At 27.4% G+C, this 22,337-nt stretch overlaps 1 protein-coding gene across 9 annotated transcripts in view; it reads right to left on the bottom strand.

Annotated features, from left to right (window-relative positions):
* Window positions 1-22,337, bottom strand: part of LOC145252666 (cilia- and flagella-associated protein 337-like) — a 482,634-nt gene that overhangs the window by 149,790 nt on the left and 310,507 nt on the right. For 8 of the 9 annotated variants that reach the window (XM_080112440.1, XM_080112446.1, XM_080112443.1 and 5 more), the window contains 4 exons: window positions 14,172-14,218; window positions 13,931-14,068; window positions 7,921-8,112; window positions 189-380 (listed from right to left, as the gene is read on the bottom strand). In XM_080112440.1, the coding sequence (XP_079968566.1) occupies window positions 189-380; window positions 7,921-8,112; window positions 13,931-14,068; window positions 14,172-14,218 (569 nt within the window). The remainder of the gene's footprint in view (window positions 1-188; window positions 381-7,920; window positions 8,113-13,930; window positions 14,069-14,171; window positions 14,219-22,337) is intronic. The other variant, XM_080112445.1, reaches the window with a different exon arrangement.

Raw genomic sequence — 22,337 nt, forward strand, 5'->3', positions numbered from 1 at the left:
AAATATTTCGAGTCACAAATAAGAACCAGAAAGAATGAAATGAAAATACTGTATTACATAAATCATTAGAAAATTATGAAAAGAGTTGAAAAACGTATGAACATTGGTTGCTTTTTGAACTGACCAGAAAATAAGAAATTTGTTTTCATTAAAGTTAAAAATATCAAATATGAATATAAATGTATTACCGTGTCTCGAGAATAGCTAAATATTTGAAAGAGTCCCTCATGGATAACCACGCCTATGATGGCGGTGGTATGGCCGCGGAGGATAGCTACTGGTTTGCTGGTCATGTAAGGGTTCCATACTTGGACGTTATGGTCAGCACTACCACTAACCAGTATGTTTAGACTCCTTTTATAATCAAAGCACTCCACTCCCTAAAAATAAACAAAACATAATTAATATAAGTATTTACCATATATGATATACGTAGGGTTCTAGGTTTAGAGAAATGATTCAATAAATGAATAAAACTTTACTAATTGTAATCTCTTGGTAAAAAAACACGTTTGAGATACTGTTTGAAGTTCGATAACTTTTGCTTATCTTTCTTATTATCTCTCTTTGTAAATATCCCATAATCCTTTGCTTGTATTCAATAAAATTTCTTTTCTCTATCCGTCCACACATGTCGCCTACTTCCTCTTTGCAATTTCTGTTTATTCCTAATCTTTTTCACTGGCAATGCAACTCACAACAGGTTATGGACCCAGAAAGATAATGAAAATCGCTGAAGCAGATTATTATTCGACGGAGATGAAGCAAAATACGAAATTTGAGAAATTAAATACTTAGGTCAACTACGTACACTCGATTTAAAAGACGCCATTTTTGTGTAAATCCCATTGGAGATAAAAATGATAAGAAAAATGAAGAAGCTTATGCCGAACTTGTACAGTTCCTAGACGATAAAAAGCCTATCCCTGATAATGAGAGAAGCTGTCGATAATGGAGGAAACACTCTTGAAATATTACTCGAAAATTATACGGAAAAGGAAAGCCGAGGGTTATTTCTTTATATTCCCAACTAACATCTCTCAAAAAGAAAGTTGATGAAAGCGTCATAATAAAGACAGTTCTCCGAAATGCTGGAAAAACAGTGAACGATGCCCCGCTTATTGCGATGATAGTAAAAGGACTACTCAGAAACCTCGACCTCTTTTCTATCTATGTAACCCACAGTAATAAAGAACGGACGTTCTCTGAATATAAAACCGAACTTCACAGAGCAATGACGATGTCATGAAGTTAAATACCTCTTTTTCAATGACTATGAGGAACGATGATTGTGACGGGCAAGACATCTCGTGTTTTATATGTAACGGAAAATGGCATCTATCTAAAAAAAAAAAAAGAAGATATATCTAAAAAAAAAAGATATATCTAAAAAAATTTGATATAGCACGTAAAAGAGGAGACAAAAAATACGCATCCTAGACATGAATGGAAACTGCGTCACAGTTACCCTAAAATGGCGCTACTTATATCCTATTACTCAAAAGACATGCTCCGTAAAAAATGCAACCAAAAATGTTTATTTAAAAAGAAAATGAACTGAAAAATAAAAATAGTACAACATTTAAAATATATGTACGCAAAAATATATGTACAACCTAATGATGGCGGAAAATGAAATTACTGAAGACAGCTGTCATCAGTGCCACAATATGCACACGTGGCATAAAATATTCGGCAACTGGAACTACGATGACATAGCAAAACTACCCGATGTAGTTAGTGAAAGGAAAATAATAATAAAAAAAATACTAGCAACAGAAATTGTGACACTTGCCTTCAAGGAAAATTTTCCTAAAGTAGAAATAAGCACTCTGATAAACGGGCAACTACTATTTTACATTTAATCAACCCTGGACTAGCTGACAGAAACGAAAACAGATGCGCTGTCTCATTCACCAATGATTTCTCTGGTGCTGTATTTGTATACTTCATCAAAAATAAAAGCGATGCTACACTCGCCGCCAAAAATTTTATCGCGGATATTTCTTTCTATAGCAAAATAAAAATACGCAGATCGGACAATGGTTCAGAGTTCACGTCAAACGAATTTCCAAAATTATTCTGCCAAAATAATATAAAACACAAGACCTTGGCACCATACTCATCTCACCAAAACAGAACAGCTAAAAGGAATTGGCGAACACTATTTGAAATGGCAAGATGCATCGTGGAAAATAGCTTACTCCAAACTTTATTGACTTACACTGTCATGATATCTACAGTTGTACGAAACAGGTGCGTCAACAATCGTTTAAAGCAGACTTATGAAATAATCGGGAGAAAACCCAATCTTTCAAAAATGCACATTTTCGGTTCAATGTGTTATACCTAGTCTCAATGTGTTATACCTAGTCTCAATGTGTTATACCTAGTCTAAATGTGTTATACCTAGTCTCAATGTGTTATACCTAGTCTCAATGTGTTATACCTAGTCTCAATGTGTTATACCTAGTCTCAATGTGTTATACCTAGTCTAAATGTGTTATACCTAGTCTAAATGTGTTATACCTAGTCTCAATGTGTTATACCTAGTCTCAATGTGTTATACCTAGTCTCAATGTGTTATACCTAGTCTCAATGTGTTATACCTAGTCTAAATGTGTTATACCTAGTCTCAATGTGTTATACCTAGTCTCAATGTGTTATACCTAGTCTAAATGTGTTATACCTAGTCTCAATGTGTTATACCTAGTCTAAATGTGTTATACCTAGTCTCAATGTGTTATACCTAGTCTAACACAAAAGGAAAACTAGACCCAAAATGCCAGAATCGAATATTTGTCGGATACGACAGAAACAGCCCAGCATACCTAGTCTATTACCTAGAAAATAGGCAAGTGTACAAACAGGCAAGTTAAATTCATCAACAATGGCATCAAACATATCCACCAAGTGACGATGGTGAGGATCTTTCTCAAAGAGATTTGATGAAAAATTTTAAATTGGAAGACCCTAAACGATCTAGTATTGATCAACCAACTAATACCGTGGAAGAGGATAACTCCGAGATGCCTAAGGTGGAAAGACAAACTACCTAGCTACTTAATGGACTATGTGACAATAGTTCAAAACGGGAGTGATCACACGCTGTTGATTACTGTTGCTACAAAGCTACACATGGTGTAACACATACCTATAAAGAAGCTTCCTGAGTGACACATCACTGACTCAAAGCAACGCAGGAGGAAATCGATTCTCTAAAAGAAAATAACGTTTACGAACTAGAGTAAGTAGTAGTAAGTAGTAACATCCAAGGAAATGGCAGAAACACTAGAGGAAGACATCCAATCTGTAGTGGAATGGGGACAAAAATGGTTGGTCACATTCAATGCTGCTAAGACTAAACTTGTTTCCTTTAATAACTACAATAAACCTTCTCTACCACCAATAGCAATGGGCAAGAACACATTGCCTGAAAGTACTTCTTTTAAACTCCTCGGCCTAACGTTTACAGGGAATATGAACTGGAATAGATACATTGAGAGCATTGCCAAGGCTGCTGCATGAAGGTTGGCTCCCTCTACCGTGCTAAAAAACTACTTACGCCTGACAGTATCCTATACCTCTATAAGGCAACCATTCGCCCATGTATGGAGTACTGTTGTCACATTTGGGCTGGTGCATCTGCTGCTTGTCTCTCGCTCCTGGACAGGGTTCAAAAGAGAGTCGCCAACCTGATAGGTCCTGAACTGTCATCTAGGCTTCAGCCTCTGTCCCATCGACGAGATGTTGCATCCCTCTGCCTGTTCTACAAATACTTTAATGGTAAATGCTCTGACGAACTGCAAACACTTGTACCTCCCCGACGTAACTACCCCCGACAAACCCGACAAGCTACTAAGTCTCATCCCTTTACAGTAGAGATCCCTAGGTGCAAGAAAGCCTTTTACTCCAATAGTTTCTTCCCCAGAACTGCGGGTCTTTGGAACTCCCTTCTGGGATTCTGCTTTCCCAACTGCACTGATATGCAGAAGTTCAAGTGTAATGTTAACAAACATCTTTCTACTCATCTCCCTTCATAATGACCCCGCTAATTAAGTCCCTAATAGTACCCCCCTGTTTCAAAGTGGCACTGTGCCTTGTTTGGGGTGAAAATTGAATAAAAAAAAGAAGAAAAAAAAAAGTAGTATATAAAATTAAAGAAAACTGCGATGGTTTCCCTAAATACAAGGCAAGATCCGTCACAAGGGGCTATAACCAAACTAAAGAAGTAGACTATACAGAAATTTTCTCTTCAACAACCGACATCAGTTCGCATACTAATTCAAATAGTTATCTCGTACGATCTTATCGTCCATCAAATGGATGAGAAAATAGCATGCCCCAATCGATCATAAAATCTAGGTGCAGCAACCAGAGGGATTTGAAGTAAAATGGAAAACAAGCTAAGAACCAGTTTGTATGTTAAACACATCCTTATACGACCTAAAATAATCGGACAGAAACTGGAACTAGACTCTGTATAATCGCCTCACCAGAACCAAATAGATTATTGCGTATACGTCACAATGATAAGAAAGAATCATTATCATCTCATGAGTTGATGATTTAATTATCGCTGCTGATAATATTGATTCACTTAACATCACCAAACTAATGCATATGTTCGATTTCAAAGAGAAAGACCTAGGAAAACTTCATTTCTTAGAGATAGATTTTAACATAACTGAAGATTATATACAAATGAGCCAAAAAAGAAAAAGCAACAATAAAAGTACTAGTAAGGTTGGACATATTTGACTGTTAACCCAGGACAACACCATGTGAACAGTTGGATTCAATCGACAATAACCCCAATGACATAATCGATCCTAGAAAATATCGTGAAGTCGCTAGTAGTTTAATTTATTTGACGATCTGTACTCGGCCGGATCCGAGTTAATTACATGATTGCTTTTGGTGGAAGCGTATCTGTTGTGAGTTGCATTGTCAGTGAAAAAGAATAGGAATAAACAGAAATTAAAGAGGAAAAACACATGTGAACGGATAGAGAGAACCAATTTTATTGAACACAAGTAAAAGGATTATGAGATACTAGCTGGACGCCCGGCGTTGCCCGGTCGTACTGTACACTTAAACATGATATTTTAATTTATGCAGATTGCGCGTGTATAGAATCAATCTTGATTATATTACGAGGAATAATTTGCCCGGTGGACTAATTCAAATTAATAATAATAATAATAATAATAATAATAATAATAATAATAATGAAAATATCTTTCATCAAATCCCGTTAGTGTTTGTTTACAATATCACGTCAGCTGATATTTGGGCTTGACGATAAATGCCCTGGAAAAGTCACTTGTGATTAATGTTTAGTTTTAAAATATGCAACGAATAAGTTTATGAGTAATTTCCAAGGATAACATGTGATCCTGCAGTAACAAAGCCCCTTTTCCCTACCATTGATTGTGATTACAATAAGCTTTAAAAAATCAAATTTTATATGAATCATTTAAATTTACTACTTCAAGGTAAAACTCTGTTTATAAATGCAATGTTATAATCATATTATTGCATCTGAAAAAGAAAAAAAAGCTTGTGTTGTGGAAACATAAAGATAGAGGCACTCTCAATTAATAAAATGACCAACTTTCCCATTATTTGGTTATTGGTGATAGCTTAACACCGATGTTACGAGGAGTGTGCAATAAATAATGCCCCTGACCCACTTCCCATAGCAGTAGAGCAACGAAACTTGGCACAGTTATTAGTCTTTCTCTACATAGGAACCACCCAGAGTTATGCATTTCTCCCATCGTTTGATGCAGCTCTGGAGACCGTTTTTGTCCTCCAACCACGACATGACTTCAGAAATCAAGGCTGCATCATCTGGGAAACACTTTCCTTTCAAAAACAACTTCATGGCTGGGAAGAGGTGAAAGTCAGAGGGTACAAGATCAGGAGAGTAGGGAGGATAGGGTAGGATTTCATAACCACACGCCTGTGCTTCTGATCTGGCGACATGCGAGTTGTGGACCGGAGCGTTGTCCTGCAGGAGGAGGGTACATTTGCTGATCTTCCCCCGCCTCTTGATTTTAATAGCTTCCCTTAATTTCCTCTAAAGTGAAGCATAATAGGCTCCTGTAATTGTAGTACCCTTTGCCATGAAATCTGTCATCACTACTCCGTCCTGGTCCCAGAAGACTGTGAGCATGACCTTACCAGCGGAGGACTGCACCCTTGCCTTCTTTGGAGGTGGTGATTCCAAGTGCTTCCACTGCATTGACTGGGCTTTGGTCTCTAGATCATAGTGATGGACCCAGGTTCTATCCTGGGTGATTAGTCATTTGAAAAACTTTGACTAATCTTCTTAGCACATCTCCAAATTCATCCTCGAGCACTCGACGTATTCTCGCTTCTGGAATGGTGTGAGCAACCTAGGAATCCATCTGGCAGACACCTTATGCATATGCAAATGATCGCGAATGATAGTTTCCACAGACCCTGTACTAATCTTGACATCTTGGGCTATTTAGTAAATAGTAATGCGCCGATCTTCCAAAATGGCAGCCTTAACTTGACGGACAGATGCCTCATCAATGGCAGAAGCGGGGCGACCAGGTCTGGGAGCTGTTTCCACAGACTTCCGGCCATGTTTGAATTCACGATGTCAGCATTTTACAAAGTCATATGATGGGACATTATCACCATAAGTTTCTTTCATTTCATCAAAAGTCTCCTGTGGTGTGCGTCCTTTCAAATACAAAAACTGGATCACTGCTCGACATTCAACAGGCTCCATTTCACACCTGACTCAGTTCAAACTCCTGTAAAACAGAAACAAAATTAGTTCAGAGCTGTAATTTGCCACAAAACCCGTAGAGATATAAATCATTGCACATGCAAAATTTCAGCTAGATCAGACAACTGGAAGTGGGTCAAGGGTATTACTTATTGCACGCCCCTCGTATGCATTTATAAAAAATAATGTTAACAATGCTTGCATCTGAATAAATAGTATTCTTTGACTATTACATTCATCTGTTTTAATATGAATTATTTTCATGTAGATTCAACACTTGTGATTAAACGTGAACATACGGATCTGTCAATATTTCTCAATTGATCTATATCATTGACCTCCAATAAAATGTGTTATATGTCGTTTTCTATAGAATGGCTACTTATCTAAGTGGATTAAAATATTATACTATTTGTCAGTTGTCTTTCATGAGACTTGTTTTACCAGGTCGCATTGCCTGTGTTCAATGTTAAATAATGGATACATATTTATGAACCTTGGTTACATTAAAAGATAAAAAGCCAGATAAGATAGGAGAAATCTAAAGACGGTTAAACATACACACATTATGTTTACATGCCTCATGAATGTGTGGATAATATCGCACATGTACGCAAATGTATATGTTTGCAGCTATTTGTACTTGTATGTATGGGTATATGTGTTTCGTTTTTGTTTTTGTGTAATTGGTTCATTTGTTGTACAATTTTCAATAAGTTTCAAACATCCAGGTCAGAATTTCATCCATTTCACTTTGGTTGATTTTATCGCTAGGAAGTATTTTGATGTTTCTTGAGGAAAATTAATTTTTGTTATGTGCTTTGAATTTTAGATTTTGTTTTTTTTTCTGATTTCTTAATGTTTATTTTAATTATGGTTTTAAACATTTAGGTTGGCAGAGATTTGCAGATGTAATTTTTCTTAATTTTCAATTATGGCCTTCGTCTAGCCCGTCATTATAACACGATCCGAATGAGTTACCGACCCTTGGATTGAAAGATAAGTTTTATATTTAAATTGATAATGTTACACTACAAACAGCATTGTCAAAAATCAATTATAAACAGAAGGAAACGAGTTTTGAAACGAAGGTCAAAATTAAAGGAAAAATATAAATCAATCAAATATCGCTATTTAATGAAAGTTTTTACCTTGGGAAGCTTAAAAACATACGTCTGCTTAAATCTGTATATATCCGAGATAACAAGAGAACTGTTTGGGCATCCACTGGAAGAGATTATTGTGGCATTATCCGGAACATATTTCACTTGTCGTATCATTTCAGTGTGAATACAAGTCAAACATGAATAACGCACCCACTTGGAATGCTGGGATTTCAAATCCTGAAATAAGAAATGTGGGTGTTTTTTTTTCATTCTCACAGACTATGAATATTTGAAAAGTAAAGGTTATATTTTGAATTCATCCATACCTTAATATAAAATAAAATAAATATAATATAAAAAGAACTATATAAAAAGAAAAATCTGCAAGACAAACACGGATATTTAAACGGATTAGAGGTATGTCTATCCTCAACATATCTCTAAGAATAAAAAAAACAGTTCAAGGAAACCACACTTAGAAATTACTTTTTTCTCGTTTAGAAACGACCATGTATGTATTCTGTTGTTTATGTCCTGCTTCATAAGTTTAAAAGCTACAATTAACATCCATATGAATGCTTTGTCGTTGATTATTGATTTCAAAAGGCGAAGAATCAAAAGATACATCTGCCTTACTTTTAATGCTAGGTTTATTTATGGTGCCTTTTACATATATTAAAAACCCTTCCCAATACTTTTGCTGATGAGGAAACTTTGTTATTTTTTAAATACTATATGTAAAAATTATTGTCCGTGGCTTAATGTCTACCACAATAAAAACATTGTTTTCCGAAACGATCGTACAAATTATTGACTTTGTTGTTGTTCCTTCTTGTGAAACGGATTTTTAATTTAATTCTAATTTGAATTTTAAATTATCAATCACATTACTGAATATATATATATATATATATATATATATGTGTGTGTGTGTGTGTGTGTGTATATATGTATGTGTGCATATGCACTACTCTAATCCCTTATACCTCATTAGGTATCCAACTCTGCCCCCTTTTAACGCAACCAAGAATTTTTTATTTTTATATTTTTTTGTTCTTTTATCTTATTATATATATATATATATATATATATATATATATATATATATATATATATATATATATATATATATATATACAGTGATGATCATATTTATTGGCACGGTAAAATAAAAGTTAAATTTTGTCTAATAAATTCTAAAAACGGGATTAAATTAAAGAAAATAACAAAGTATATTATGTATTTTTAACTGGCCTTTCCGATGCAGCAATCGGATTTTAGAAAAAATAAATAACAAAGGAACAACAAACATAATTGCAAAAAACCCTTGTTCAAAATTATTAGCACGATTTATTTAATAATCAATTGTATAGCCTTTGGCCTTGATTACCTTCCTCAGTCGCTTTTCATAGTTTACAACCAAGTTGTTGCACTCTTCAGTAGTAATTTTAGCCCACTCTTCCTGACAATAATCCTCCAATTGAATAAGATTCTTAGGCTTCCTTTGCATTACCCTCAATTTTAATGTTCTCCATAAATTTTCAATTGGATTAAGGTCTGGGCTTTATGATGGCCACTCCAAAACATTAATATGATTGTCCTCAAGCCATTTCTTAGTCAGTTTAGCCGAATGCTTTGGGTCATTATCTTGCATGAACCACCAACGACGACCAAGTGAGAGCTCTTTAGCAGAGTCTTTCAGGTTTTCATCCAATATTTTAACATAATCTTCCTTTTTTATGCTACCTGTGACCTTAACAAGTCGCCCTGGTCCAGAGGCAGCAAAGGATCCCCAAAACATCAAACTGCCTCCACCGTGCTTCACTGTGGGTATGGTGTTCTTAGGCAGGAAAGCTTCGCCAGATTTTCTGTAAATATAAGACACTTTATTATGGCCAAATAACTCTATTTTCGTTTCGTCAGTCCATAGAACACGTTTCCAGAATGCAACATCTTTATCAATATGACGTTTTGCAAAGGCTAGCCTTGCTTTCAGGTGCATAGGCTTCAATAAGGGAGTCTTTCTCGGACGACATGCTTTTAAACCAGCTCTCTTCAAAACTCTACCAACTGTATGTCGAGATACATTCACTCCAGAGGTGCTCTGTTCATCAACAATCTCCCCAACAGAGATCCTTGAGTTTTGTTTTACTTGTCGAACAATTTTCCGTTCATCTCTTGGAGAAAGAATCCTTTTTCTCCCTCTACCCTCTAAACTCATAACGTGGCCTTGCGATTTGAACTTGTTTATTATGGCTCTAACAGTGGATTTGGGAAGGTTTAGCTTCTTTGAAATCTTATCATAGCCCTCCCCATTGGTATGGCATGCTACAACAAGCTTCCTGACGTATTCGCTGTGTTCCTTAGTTTTAACCATGGCGATTGAAAATTATAATTTAGTCACTTATAATAGTTTAAATAAATCGCTATCTAAAAATTATCTGAAAAAAATTATTCACTGAATTAGCGTTAAACAAGCATAATATGGCTATAAAAAAGTTCAGAAAGCACGTAAACCGGAAATTGATTGATATTATACTGATACTAAAAGAAAAACAAAGCCGTGCCAATAATTTTGAACAAGGGTTTTTTGCAATTATGTTTGTTGTTCCTTTGTTATTTATTTTTTCTAAAATCCGATTGCTGCATCGGAAAGGCCAGTTAAAAATACATAATATACTTTGTTATTTTCTTTAATTTAATCCCTTTTTTAGAATTTATTAGACAAAATTTAACTTTTATTTTACCGTGCCAATAAATATGATCATCACTATATATATATATATATATATATATATATATATATATATATATATATATATATATTATCGCCTCTTCTTTCTTTCTTTTTTTTGTTGTTCTTTTTACTTCACCCTTCACCCTCTATCCCTTAAATATATTTCATGTGTCTTGGACCTTGCCTTTATCTGTACCCCTTAATTTTACTCAACTTCTAGTTATTATTATTATTATTATTATTATTATTATTATTATTATCGTCGTCATTGCTATTATTATCGCTACTATCATGATCATTTTTATTGTCATTACCATCGTCGTTATTATTGTTGTTATTATTAATATTATTATGGTCAATAGTATTCCCCCTATTACTCCACCACGCCAATCATCCATATCCAAAAATCTATTTTGTCCTGTTAGACACCTCCGAAGAACTTGCTACTCTATCTCTCTACCTTTGTCTTATAAAAAAGAAAACACAGAAATACTGCCACATATTACTTAGCATATAGTGTACTTTGAAATCCAGTATTATAGCCTTATAACTACCCACTCAGACCCACCCTTTTTGCCTTAAATCACCACCATAATATCCCTCCCAAAAGTATACACTAATTCATAGTGATGTTGTCATCTCGTTTGCATCTGTAAAAAGATGTCCATAGATAATAGACACCTTACACGCCGTTAAATTAGAACCACCACACATCCAGTTAAACCCCAACTTCAACCTTAAAGCATATACTACATACACTTAAGACTATGATAAAGACTCTATGCACCTTTCTGCATTACACTATATATAATACGCTCCTCCTTTATTTAGAATTCGACCCCCAACATCATCTATAATTTTAATTTGTTTTGATTTATTTCGTTCCTAATGAATCCAACGCTAGACGCCGCATCCCCACTATGTTACCTAGCATCTTCTCTACTCTTCTGATGTGAAGCATTAGGCTTCGAAATGCCTTGGCATAAAGAGTTCCTTCTATCCCCCAACTAATCGATTGTATTCCCTTATTGAATAAATTAACCGATCTATATCCACCAATATATAGTTCTGTGACTTCATTTCCCACTCCTATTGTTTTCATATATATATATATATATATATATATATATATATATATATATATATATATATATATATATATATATATATATATGTATATATATATATATATATATATATATATATATATATATATATATATATATTGAGATAAGACACTGATTAGAAATCAGATGAAAGATCCTGATAGATATTACTTGAAGTAATACTTTCAGGGTGATACTAGCCAAAAAAGAGAAGCTCAATATTTAATATATAAGTTTAGTGATTATATAGGCACATATATTCGAATTAAGAATTTATTGTTTGACAAAAGGAATATATAGAAGGGGTTTTGTTGATTTCCTTAATCCATGGATTTTCAATTTCTATTGGGGGGGGGACGGTGATGAGACAATGAGGGGATGCATGATAGTGGTGTAGAACTTGTAGATATGCAGCTTCGGCGTTCTTCGTTCTCTGTAACGCTTTTTTGTTATATTGTCTTGTGTTATTCCCCATATTCTAGGGTTTTCCTTAATATTTCAGCCGTTTTCATTATTGTTAGGCGTTGTATTTTTGTAGTTATTCCTCTGATTCCAGTTTCTGCCATTCTTTTTTCGAAGTTTTATTATTGTTATTATTATTATTGTTATTATTGTTATTATTATTATTGCCATTATTATTATTATTACTATTATTATTACTGTTGTTATTATTATTATTATTATTATTATTATTATTATTATTACTATTATTATTACTTTTGCTATTATTATTATTATTATTATTATTATTATTATTATTATTATTATTATTGTAGTCTCAACCTTTGGATGTTTTTAGTTGGATTTTCTTTCTTAAACATCAGGTCAATTGCTTTGACTTTAAACATTTAAGCTGTATTAATATTATCGCCGTTTCTAACGGGCAAACCTTTCGCAAAATTGTAAAAGAAATTGTCTTGTCAATCTGATTAAGTAATTTATAGTGGCTTTTTTATCATGTTCCTAAGCTTTTTATTACAATGGAAATCACCTTGCCTGTCGTACAGTTTAAGTGGTTGATATATTATTATTGTTTCATAAAATTCTTAACTTTATGATGTTTTTTTTATTTTTATTTTTTATTTTTTTTACTTTTTAATCATTCAAGCTATACCTTAACACTTTCGTTGTTCCCAATAGGCAAGCCTTTTGTAAGATTGTAAAAGAAATTGTCTTGTAAATCTGATTAAGCCATTTGTGGTGGCTTTTTGTTATAGTCTTAAGCATTCCAATCACAATGGGAATCACCTTGACTTCTTTACATTCCCAGAGTCTAACTAATTCCCATTTTAGATCTTGGTATTTATTTATTTTTTCTTGTTCTTTCTCTTGCACTTTGGTATCGAGAGGGCAAGCTACGTCAATAATTGAGCAAGTTCTCTTGCTTTTATTTATTAAAATTATATCAGGTCTGGTGTGTTCAAGGACCTTATATGTCTGTATGTGCATATCCCAAAGAAGTTTGACATTGTCGTTTTCCTGCACCACTTTTGCTTTATGCTCAGACCACTTCGCATTGTGGTCTAATGCATAGAGTTTGCATATATTCCAGTGTAGGATCTGAGTAACTTTGTCGTGTCTCCATTTTTTAGATTGATATTCTGATACAATATGTGCTAATGTTTCTTCCCTTTCATTACACATCGGTGATTCTGCAGTTTTGTCGATGTAGTGTTTGATGGACTTTATTATTATTATTATTATTATTATTATTATTATTATTATTATTATTATTATTATTTGTTGTTGTTGTTGTTGTTTTTATTATTATTATTATTACTACTACTACTACTACTAATACTACTACTTCTATTATTATTATTATTATTATTATTATTATTATTATTAGCGAATAAATTATATTAAACTCAGGATCACCGCAGTTAATCAATACATTTTTATTCGTATTAGTTTACGTCAACATTGACACTATTGTAGCTGATTCTTCTTGACCCCTTTGAGAAAACATATCTATTCAAAACAACTGATGGGCGTGTAATAAAAGTATCAATATCTAAACTCTACCAACTATTTTCGCTTTTTCTATTTTACTTATTTTTTTCTAGTTTACTATCTATGAAATATCTAGAAATAGGAATAAGTGTAGAATTGTTTTTATCAAGACAAATTCAACTTAGTTGTACATTAATTTCTGGTTGAATTTAATTTTGATGAACAATCAAAAGTTGTTTGAATGTAACTCTATATTTACCTGCATGAAGACTTTTAATGCACCAGCATCGTTCTTAAACGGGGTTTCAAATAATTGCGTTACTGGTTTCTTAAAATAGAAAAGTCCAACTGTACCCGAATCCAAACCGCACAAAAGTAAGGATTCAGAGTTGACGTTCTGTAAGAAAATACAAATAAAACATGGAAATGAAACAGATCCAAATCAAATTAGTAACGAGCAATAAATATCATTACGGCAATAGTGTTAAAAGATTACTTACATTCTTGTCGAACCAATAATCAAAACAGTAAGGAATATCAGACATGCCTAAAAAATAAAAGGATACACCAAGTTATTATCTGCATTTATCATGTTTCAAAACAGATCATTGCACAGAGAGATGTTATACATCACAAACTTTATTTTAATGAAAATTATTTTGCAATTAACCTAAATTTTCACGTCATTATAGTTTCACATTTGATAAAACCGTACATCTAAAGGAACGTTGAGTGTGTCAATGATTTAAGTTGTGCCTGCTTTGCTATCAACATCAAATATCCTGAGGAAACCCAAGTATGTGTTGCTTTACAAGGAAAAAGAGGCGGATCCACCCACCACAAAAAATTTCAGTCGACACGACATAATGCAACCTGCTCTGTAACTTAAGTGAAGGTCTTTAAAATAGTGCAAGTGTGCACCAGCATGTGCGACAGATCTAGGTTTTTCATCTAATAGTTCTTTGTTCAGGCGATGCAGCAATAAATGCCCACTGCAGCCACTGATCTGATACGCTGCCAAATAGAACTGCAAGCCTGCGTAGTTCTGCCAAAAAGACATCGATCGTTCCACCTTGTTGAAGGTCGCATGCTGCAAACTGCTTCTATACAGCAAAGGAATTCAAGTCAAACGCTGTGTGCAGTATTTTCTTCACACAATCAAAATCCGCACGCATTTGCCTCAATCAATTGCTGGTACACAGCATCATGATGATAATCGCATGATGATGATGATGATAATCGAATGCTTTTGTCTTCACAACTCAACACAAACAATAACCGTCGATATATGACCTCCGGCATGGTATCAAACACTTCCATTGATGCAACCTGGCATGGTCCCGAACAATTCTATCAACAAATCCGCAACAGTCCCAAACAATTCTATCTACAAAACCTTACATGATTTTGAAAAAGTCCATCAGACAGGATACAAAAAATTCTGTTTATAAGACTCAACGCACTACCCAACCGAATCTAGGCAGTTGCTGCTATTTAATTGTTTCCCCATGAGAAAAAATGACAAAAGGCCGTTTTAAAGCTACAGGATATCAAGATCCTCAAAAAGGGCCACGCTGGATTAGAGCAAATACATTAATCTTCCTAATATACAAATCAAATATATATAAATTATATATATATATAAATCACATATATATAAATACAATATATATAAATAAAATATATATGAATCAAATATATATAAATCAAATATATACAAATCAAATATATATAAATCAAATATATATGAATACAAATATATATAAATCAAATATATATAAATCAAATATATATAAATCAAATATATATGAATCAAATATATATAAATCAAATATTTATAAATCAAATATACATAAATCAAATATATATAAATCAAATATATATAAATCAAATATATATAAATCAAATATATATAAATCAAATATATATGAATCAAATATATATAAATCCAATATATATAAATCAAATATATATGAATCAAATATATATAAATCAAATATATATAAATCAAATATATATAAATCAAATATATTTAAATCAAATATATAAAAATCAAATATATATAAATACAAATATATATAAATCAAATATATATCAATACAATATAAATGAATACAAATATATATAATTCAAATATATATAAATCAAATATATATAAATCAAATATATATGAATCAAATATATATAAATCAAATATATATAAATCAAATATATATAAATCAAATATATATAAATAAAATATATATGAATCAAATATATATAAATCCAATATATATAAATCAAATATATATGAATCAAATATATATAAATAAAATATATATAAATCAAATATATATAAATTAAATATATATAAATAAAATATATATGAATACAAATATATATAAATCAAATATATATAAATCAAATATATATGAATACAAATATATATAAATCAAATATATATGAATAAAATATATATAAATCAAATATATATAAAGTAAATATATACAAATAAAATATATACAAATCAAATATATATAAATCAGATGTATATGAATCAAATATATATATAAATCAAATATATATAAATCAAATATATATGGATCAAATATATACAAATCAAATATATATAAATCAAATATATACAAATCAAATATATGCAAATCAAATATATATAAATCAAATATATATAAATCAAATGTATATAAATAAAATATATATAAATCAAATATATACAAATTAAATATATATGAATAAAATATATAAAATCAAATATATATAAATCAAATATATATGAATCAAATATATATAAATAAAATATATATGAATCAAATATATATGAATCAAATATATATGAATCAAATATATACAAATCTAATATATATAAATCAAATATATATAAATCAAATATATATAAAGCAAAAATATACAAATCTAATATATATAAATAAAATATATATAAATAAAATATATATAAATCAAAATATATATAAATCATATATATATAAATCAAATATATATAAATCAAATATATATGAATCAAATATATATGAATCAAATATATACAAATCAAATATATATAAATCAAATATATATGAATCAAATATATGTAAATCAAATAAATACAAATCAAATATATATAAATAAAATATATATAACTAAAATGTATATAAAGCAAATATGTATGAATCAAATATATATAAATCAAATATATATGAATCAAAAATATATAGATCAAATATATATAAATCAAATATATATGAATCAAATATATATGAATCAAATATATATGAATCAAATATATTTATATCAAATATATATGAATCAAAAATATATAAATCAAATATATACAAAGCAAATATATACAAATCTAATATATATAAATCAAATATATATAAATCAAATATATACAAATCAAGTATATAAAAATAAAATATATATGAATAAAATATATATAAAGCAAATATATATGAATCAAATATATATAAATCAAATATATATGAATCCAATATATTTAAATCAAATATATATAAGGCAAATATATATGAATAAAGTATAAATAAAGCAAATATATATAAATCAAAAATATATAAATCAAATACATATGAATCAAATATATATAAATCAAATATATATGAATCAAATATATATAAATCAAATATATATAAAGCAAAGATATATAAATGAAATAAATATGAATCAAATATATACAAATCTAATATATATGAATTAAATATATATAAATAAAATATATATGAATCAAATATGTATAAATAAAATATATATGAATCAAATATATATTAATCAAATATATATATATCAAATATATATAAATCAAATATATATAAATCAAATATATATATAAAGCAAAGATATATAAATGAAATATATATGAATCAAATATATACAAATCAAATATATATGAATTAAATATATATGAATAAAATATATATGAATCAAATATATATAAATAAAATATATATGAATCAAATATATATAAAGCAAATATATATAAATCAAATATATATAAAGCAAATATATATGAATCAAATATATATAAATCAAATATATATAAATCAAATATACATAAATCAAATATATATGAATCAAATATATATAAATAAAATATATATGAATACAATATATATACATCAAATATATATGAATTAAATATATAGGAATCAAATATATATGAATCAAATATATATAAATAATATATATATAAATCAAATATATATGAATCAATATATATAAATCAAATATATATAAATCAAATATATATAAATTAAATATATATAAATCAAATATATATGAATAAAATATATATAAATCATATGTATATAAATCAAATATATATAAATCAGATATATATAAATCAAATATATATAAATCAAATATATATGAATACAAATATATATGAATCCAATATATATGAATAAATAAATATAAATCAAATATATATAAATTAAATATATATAAATTAAATATACATGAATCAAATATATATAAAAAATATATATGATTCAAATATATATTAATCAAATATATATAAATCAAATATATATAATCAAATATATATAAATCAAATATATAGAAATCAAATATATAGAAATCAAATATATCTACATCAAATATATCTAAATTTAAATATATAAATCACATATATATAAATCAAATATATATGAATAATATATATATAAAGAAAATATATACAAACCAAATATATATAACTCAAATACATATAAATCAAATATATATGAATAAATATATATAAATCACATATATATGAATCAAAAATATATAAATAAAATATATATAAATCAAATATATATGAATAAATATATATAAATCAATTATATATGAATCAAATATATATATAAATCAAATATATATAACTCAAATATATATAAATCAAATATATATAGATCAAATATATATAAATCAAATATATATGAATAAAATATATATAAATCAAATATATATGAATCAATTATATATGAATAAAATATATATAAATCAAATATATATAGATAAAATATATATAAATCAAATATATATGAATAAAATATATATAAATCAAATATATATAAATCAAATATAGATAAATCAAATATATATGAATCAAATATATATGAATCAAATATATAGAAATCAAATATATATGAATAAATATATATAAATCAAATATATATATGACTCAAATATATATAAATCAAATATATATGAATCAAATATATATAAAGCAAATATATATAAATACAAATATATATAAAGCAAATATATATAAATCAAATATATATGAATCAAATATATATGAATCCAATATATATGATTCAAATATATATAAATCAAATATATATATGAATCAAATATATATTAATCCAATATATATGATTCAAATATATACAAATTTAATATATATGAATCAAATATATATTAATCAAATATATATTAATCAAATATATATAAATAAAATATATATGAATCAAATATATATAAATCAAATAGATATGAATCAAATATATATAAATCAAATATATATAAATCACATATATATAAATCAAATTTATATAAATACAATATATAGAAATAAATATATATAAATTAAATATATACGAATTAAATATATATAAATTAAATATATATTAATCAAATATATATAAATTAAATATATATAAATTTAATATATATAAATCAAATATATATAAATCAAATATATATAAATCAAATATATACAAATCAAATATATACAAATCAAATATATATAAATCAAATATATATAAATCAAATATAGAGAAATCAAATATATATTAATCAAATATATATAAATAAAATATATAGAAATCACATATATGTAAATCAAATATATATGAATAAAATATATATAAAGCAAATATATATAAATTAGATATATATATATAAATACAATAAATCTATAAATCAAATATATATAAATCAAATATATATAAATCACATATATATAAATCAAATATATATAAATACAATATATAGAAATAAATATATATAAATTAAATATATATGAATTAAATATATATAAATTAAATATATATAAATCAGATATATATAAATTAAATATATATAAATGTAATATATATTAATTAAATATATATTAATCAAATATACATAAATCAAATATATATAAATCAAATATATACAAATCAAATATATACAAATCAAATATATATAAATCAAATATATATGAATAAATATATATAAATCAAATATAAATCAAATATATATGAATGAAATATATATAAATTAAATATATATAAATTAAATATATATAAATCAAATATATATAAATCAAATATATATAAATGCAATATATATAAATCAAATATATATAAATCAAATATATATAAATGCAATATATATAAATGAAATATATATAAATCAAATATATATAAATCAAATATATATAAATCAAATATATGTAAATCAAATATATATAAATCAAATATATATAAATCAAATATATATAAATCAAATATATATGAATCAAATATATATAAATCAAATATATATGAATAAATATATATAAATCAAATATATATAAATCAAATATATATAAATCAAATATATTTAAATCAAATATATATTCATCAAATATATATAAATCAAATATATATATAAATCAAATATATATATAAATCAAATATATATACATCAAATATATATAAATAAATATATATAAATCAAATATATATAAATCAAATATATATAAATCAAATATATACAAATCAAATATATATAAATCAAATATATATAAATCAAATATATATAAATCTAATATATATAAATCAAATATATATAAATCAAATATCTATAAATCTAATATATATAAATCAAATATATACAAATCTCTCTCTCTCTCTCTCTCAATATATATATATATATATATATATATATATATATATATATATATATATATATATATATATATATATATATATATAAAAATTAAACGTCCGGTTTGTTCAAAGTCGATAAACTAGAAATTTACAAGTCCGTTTGTAAACATATTTTTAAACAATTACTGTATCTAACCTAACTTCTTAAATATTAAAAAGTAAAAAATATTACCATATTAAAAAAAAAACTTTTTTTCGACACCGTCACTTTCCGTCACTGGGCGAGGACTGAGTGTAAATACTTCCGGTTTCTTCCACGCCGTTCCCGTTCACTAAGTATACCCCTTGCCCTATCATATTTTGATATAAACAGTTACATTAATTCGTTTTTTTTTTGTTTTTTTTTGTTATTTCTTTTTTCGGCCTGCTTTTTCTTTAGATATCATCTTAAACCATTAGCGGTGTATATTTGACTTATTTTTAAATTCTATTTAAACACACACGTGCCGACGATCTATATCGTTGCTTGCTTTTAATTTCCCTCCAAGTATTTGCGCATTCTTTAACTCTGTTTCAGAAAATTCAGTTTTTCATCATATTCGGAAACAATGATTTTATCTAACCTAACTGTGTTTTTAAATATTAAAAATTAAAAAAAATACCATATTCCATAAAACCTTTCCTATGACGTCACTTTCCATTTACGGCCGATTAATTTCAACTGTTGTTTTTCTTTTTTTTTTTCTTTTTTTCATTTCTCTTTTTATATAACCATTTTTTTTATGGCTAACATAAAACCGCCGTAACTTAATTTTTTCTAAATGCTTCCTTATTTTTTACATGAACAGTAAATCCGCGTGCATTACTGTTTCGTCAATTTACATTTATATACAACCAATTGTATTAATTTATTCTTTTTTTAAAATGTACCCTGCCTTTCCCTATATATATATATATATATATATATATATATATATATATATATATATATATATATATATATATATATACACACACACACACACACACACACACACACACACACACACACACTTTTTTCCGCCAACTTTTTTTTTTACTTCCTCCATTTTCTTTACAGCTTACTTTCAACATTTACGGTGTATAATTACCTTATCTCACTGTTTGCTATATCATTTCGATATAGATTTTTTTTTCTCATTTATATACGACCGGTTTGTTTTTACTTGCTAACAAAAAACACCGTCAATTAATTTTTTTTATATGCTTCCTTATTTTTTACACAAACAGTAAATTCACTTGCATTACTGTTTGTTCACTTTACATTTAGATATAAACCATTACATTAATTCCTTCTTTTTTATGCAGCCTGTCTTATCCTTTATATATTAATTTTTACACTTAGCGGTGTCGTTTACTTTTCCAGTTTTTTATTTGTTTTTTTATCCTCTTCTTTATTTTGATCATATTAAACAAACTTCTTTATTTTGATCATATTAAACAAACTTCTCTATTTTGATCATATTAAACAAACTTCTTTATTTTGATCATATTAAACAAACTTCTTTATTTTGATCAAATTAAACAAACTTCTTTATTTTCATCAAATTAAACAAACTTCTTTATTTTCATCAAATTAAACAAACTTCTTTATTTTGATCAAATTAAACAAACTTCTTTATTTTGATCATATTAAACAAACTTCTCTATTTTGATCATATTAAACAAACTTCTTTATTTTGATCAAATTAAACAAACTTCTTTATTTTGATCAAATTAAACAAACTTCTTTATTTTGATCATATTAAACAAACTTCTTTATTTTGATCATATTAA

Source organism: Euprymna scolopes, chromosome 29 (assembly GCF_053919585.1).
Source record: "Euprymna scolopes isolate OS-2025 chromosome 29, ASM5391958v1, whole genome shotgun sequence".
Taxonomy (NCBI): Eukaryota; Metazoa; Mollusca; class Cephalopoda; order Sepiida; family Sepiolidae; genus Euprymna; species Euprymna scolopes.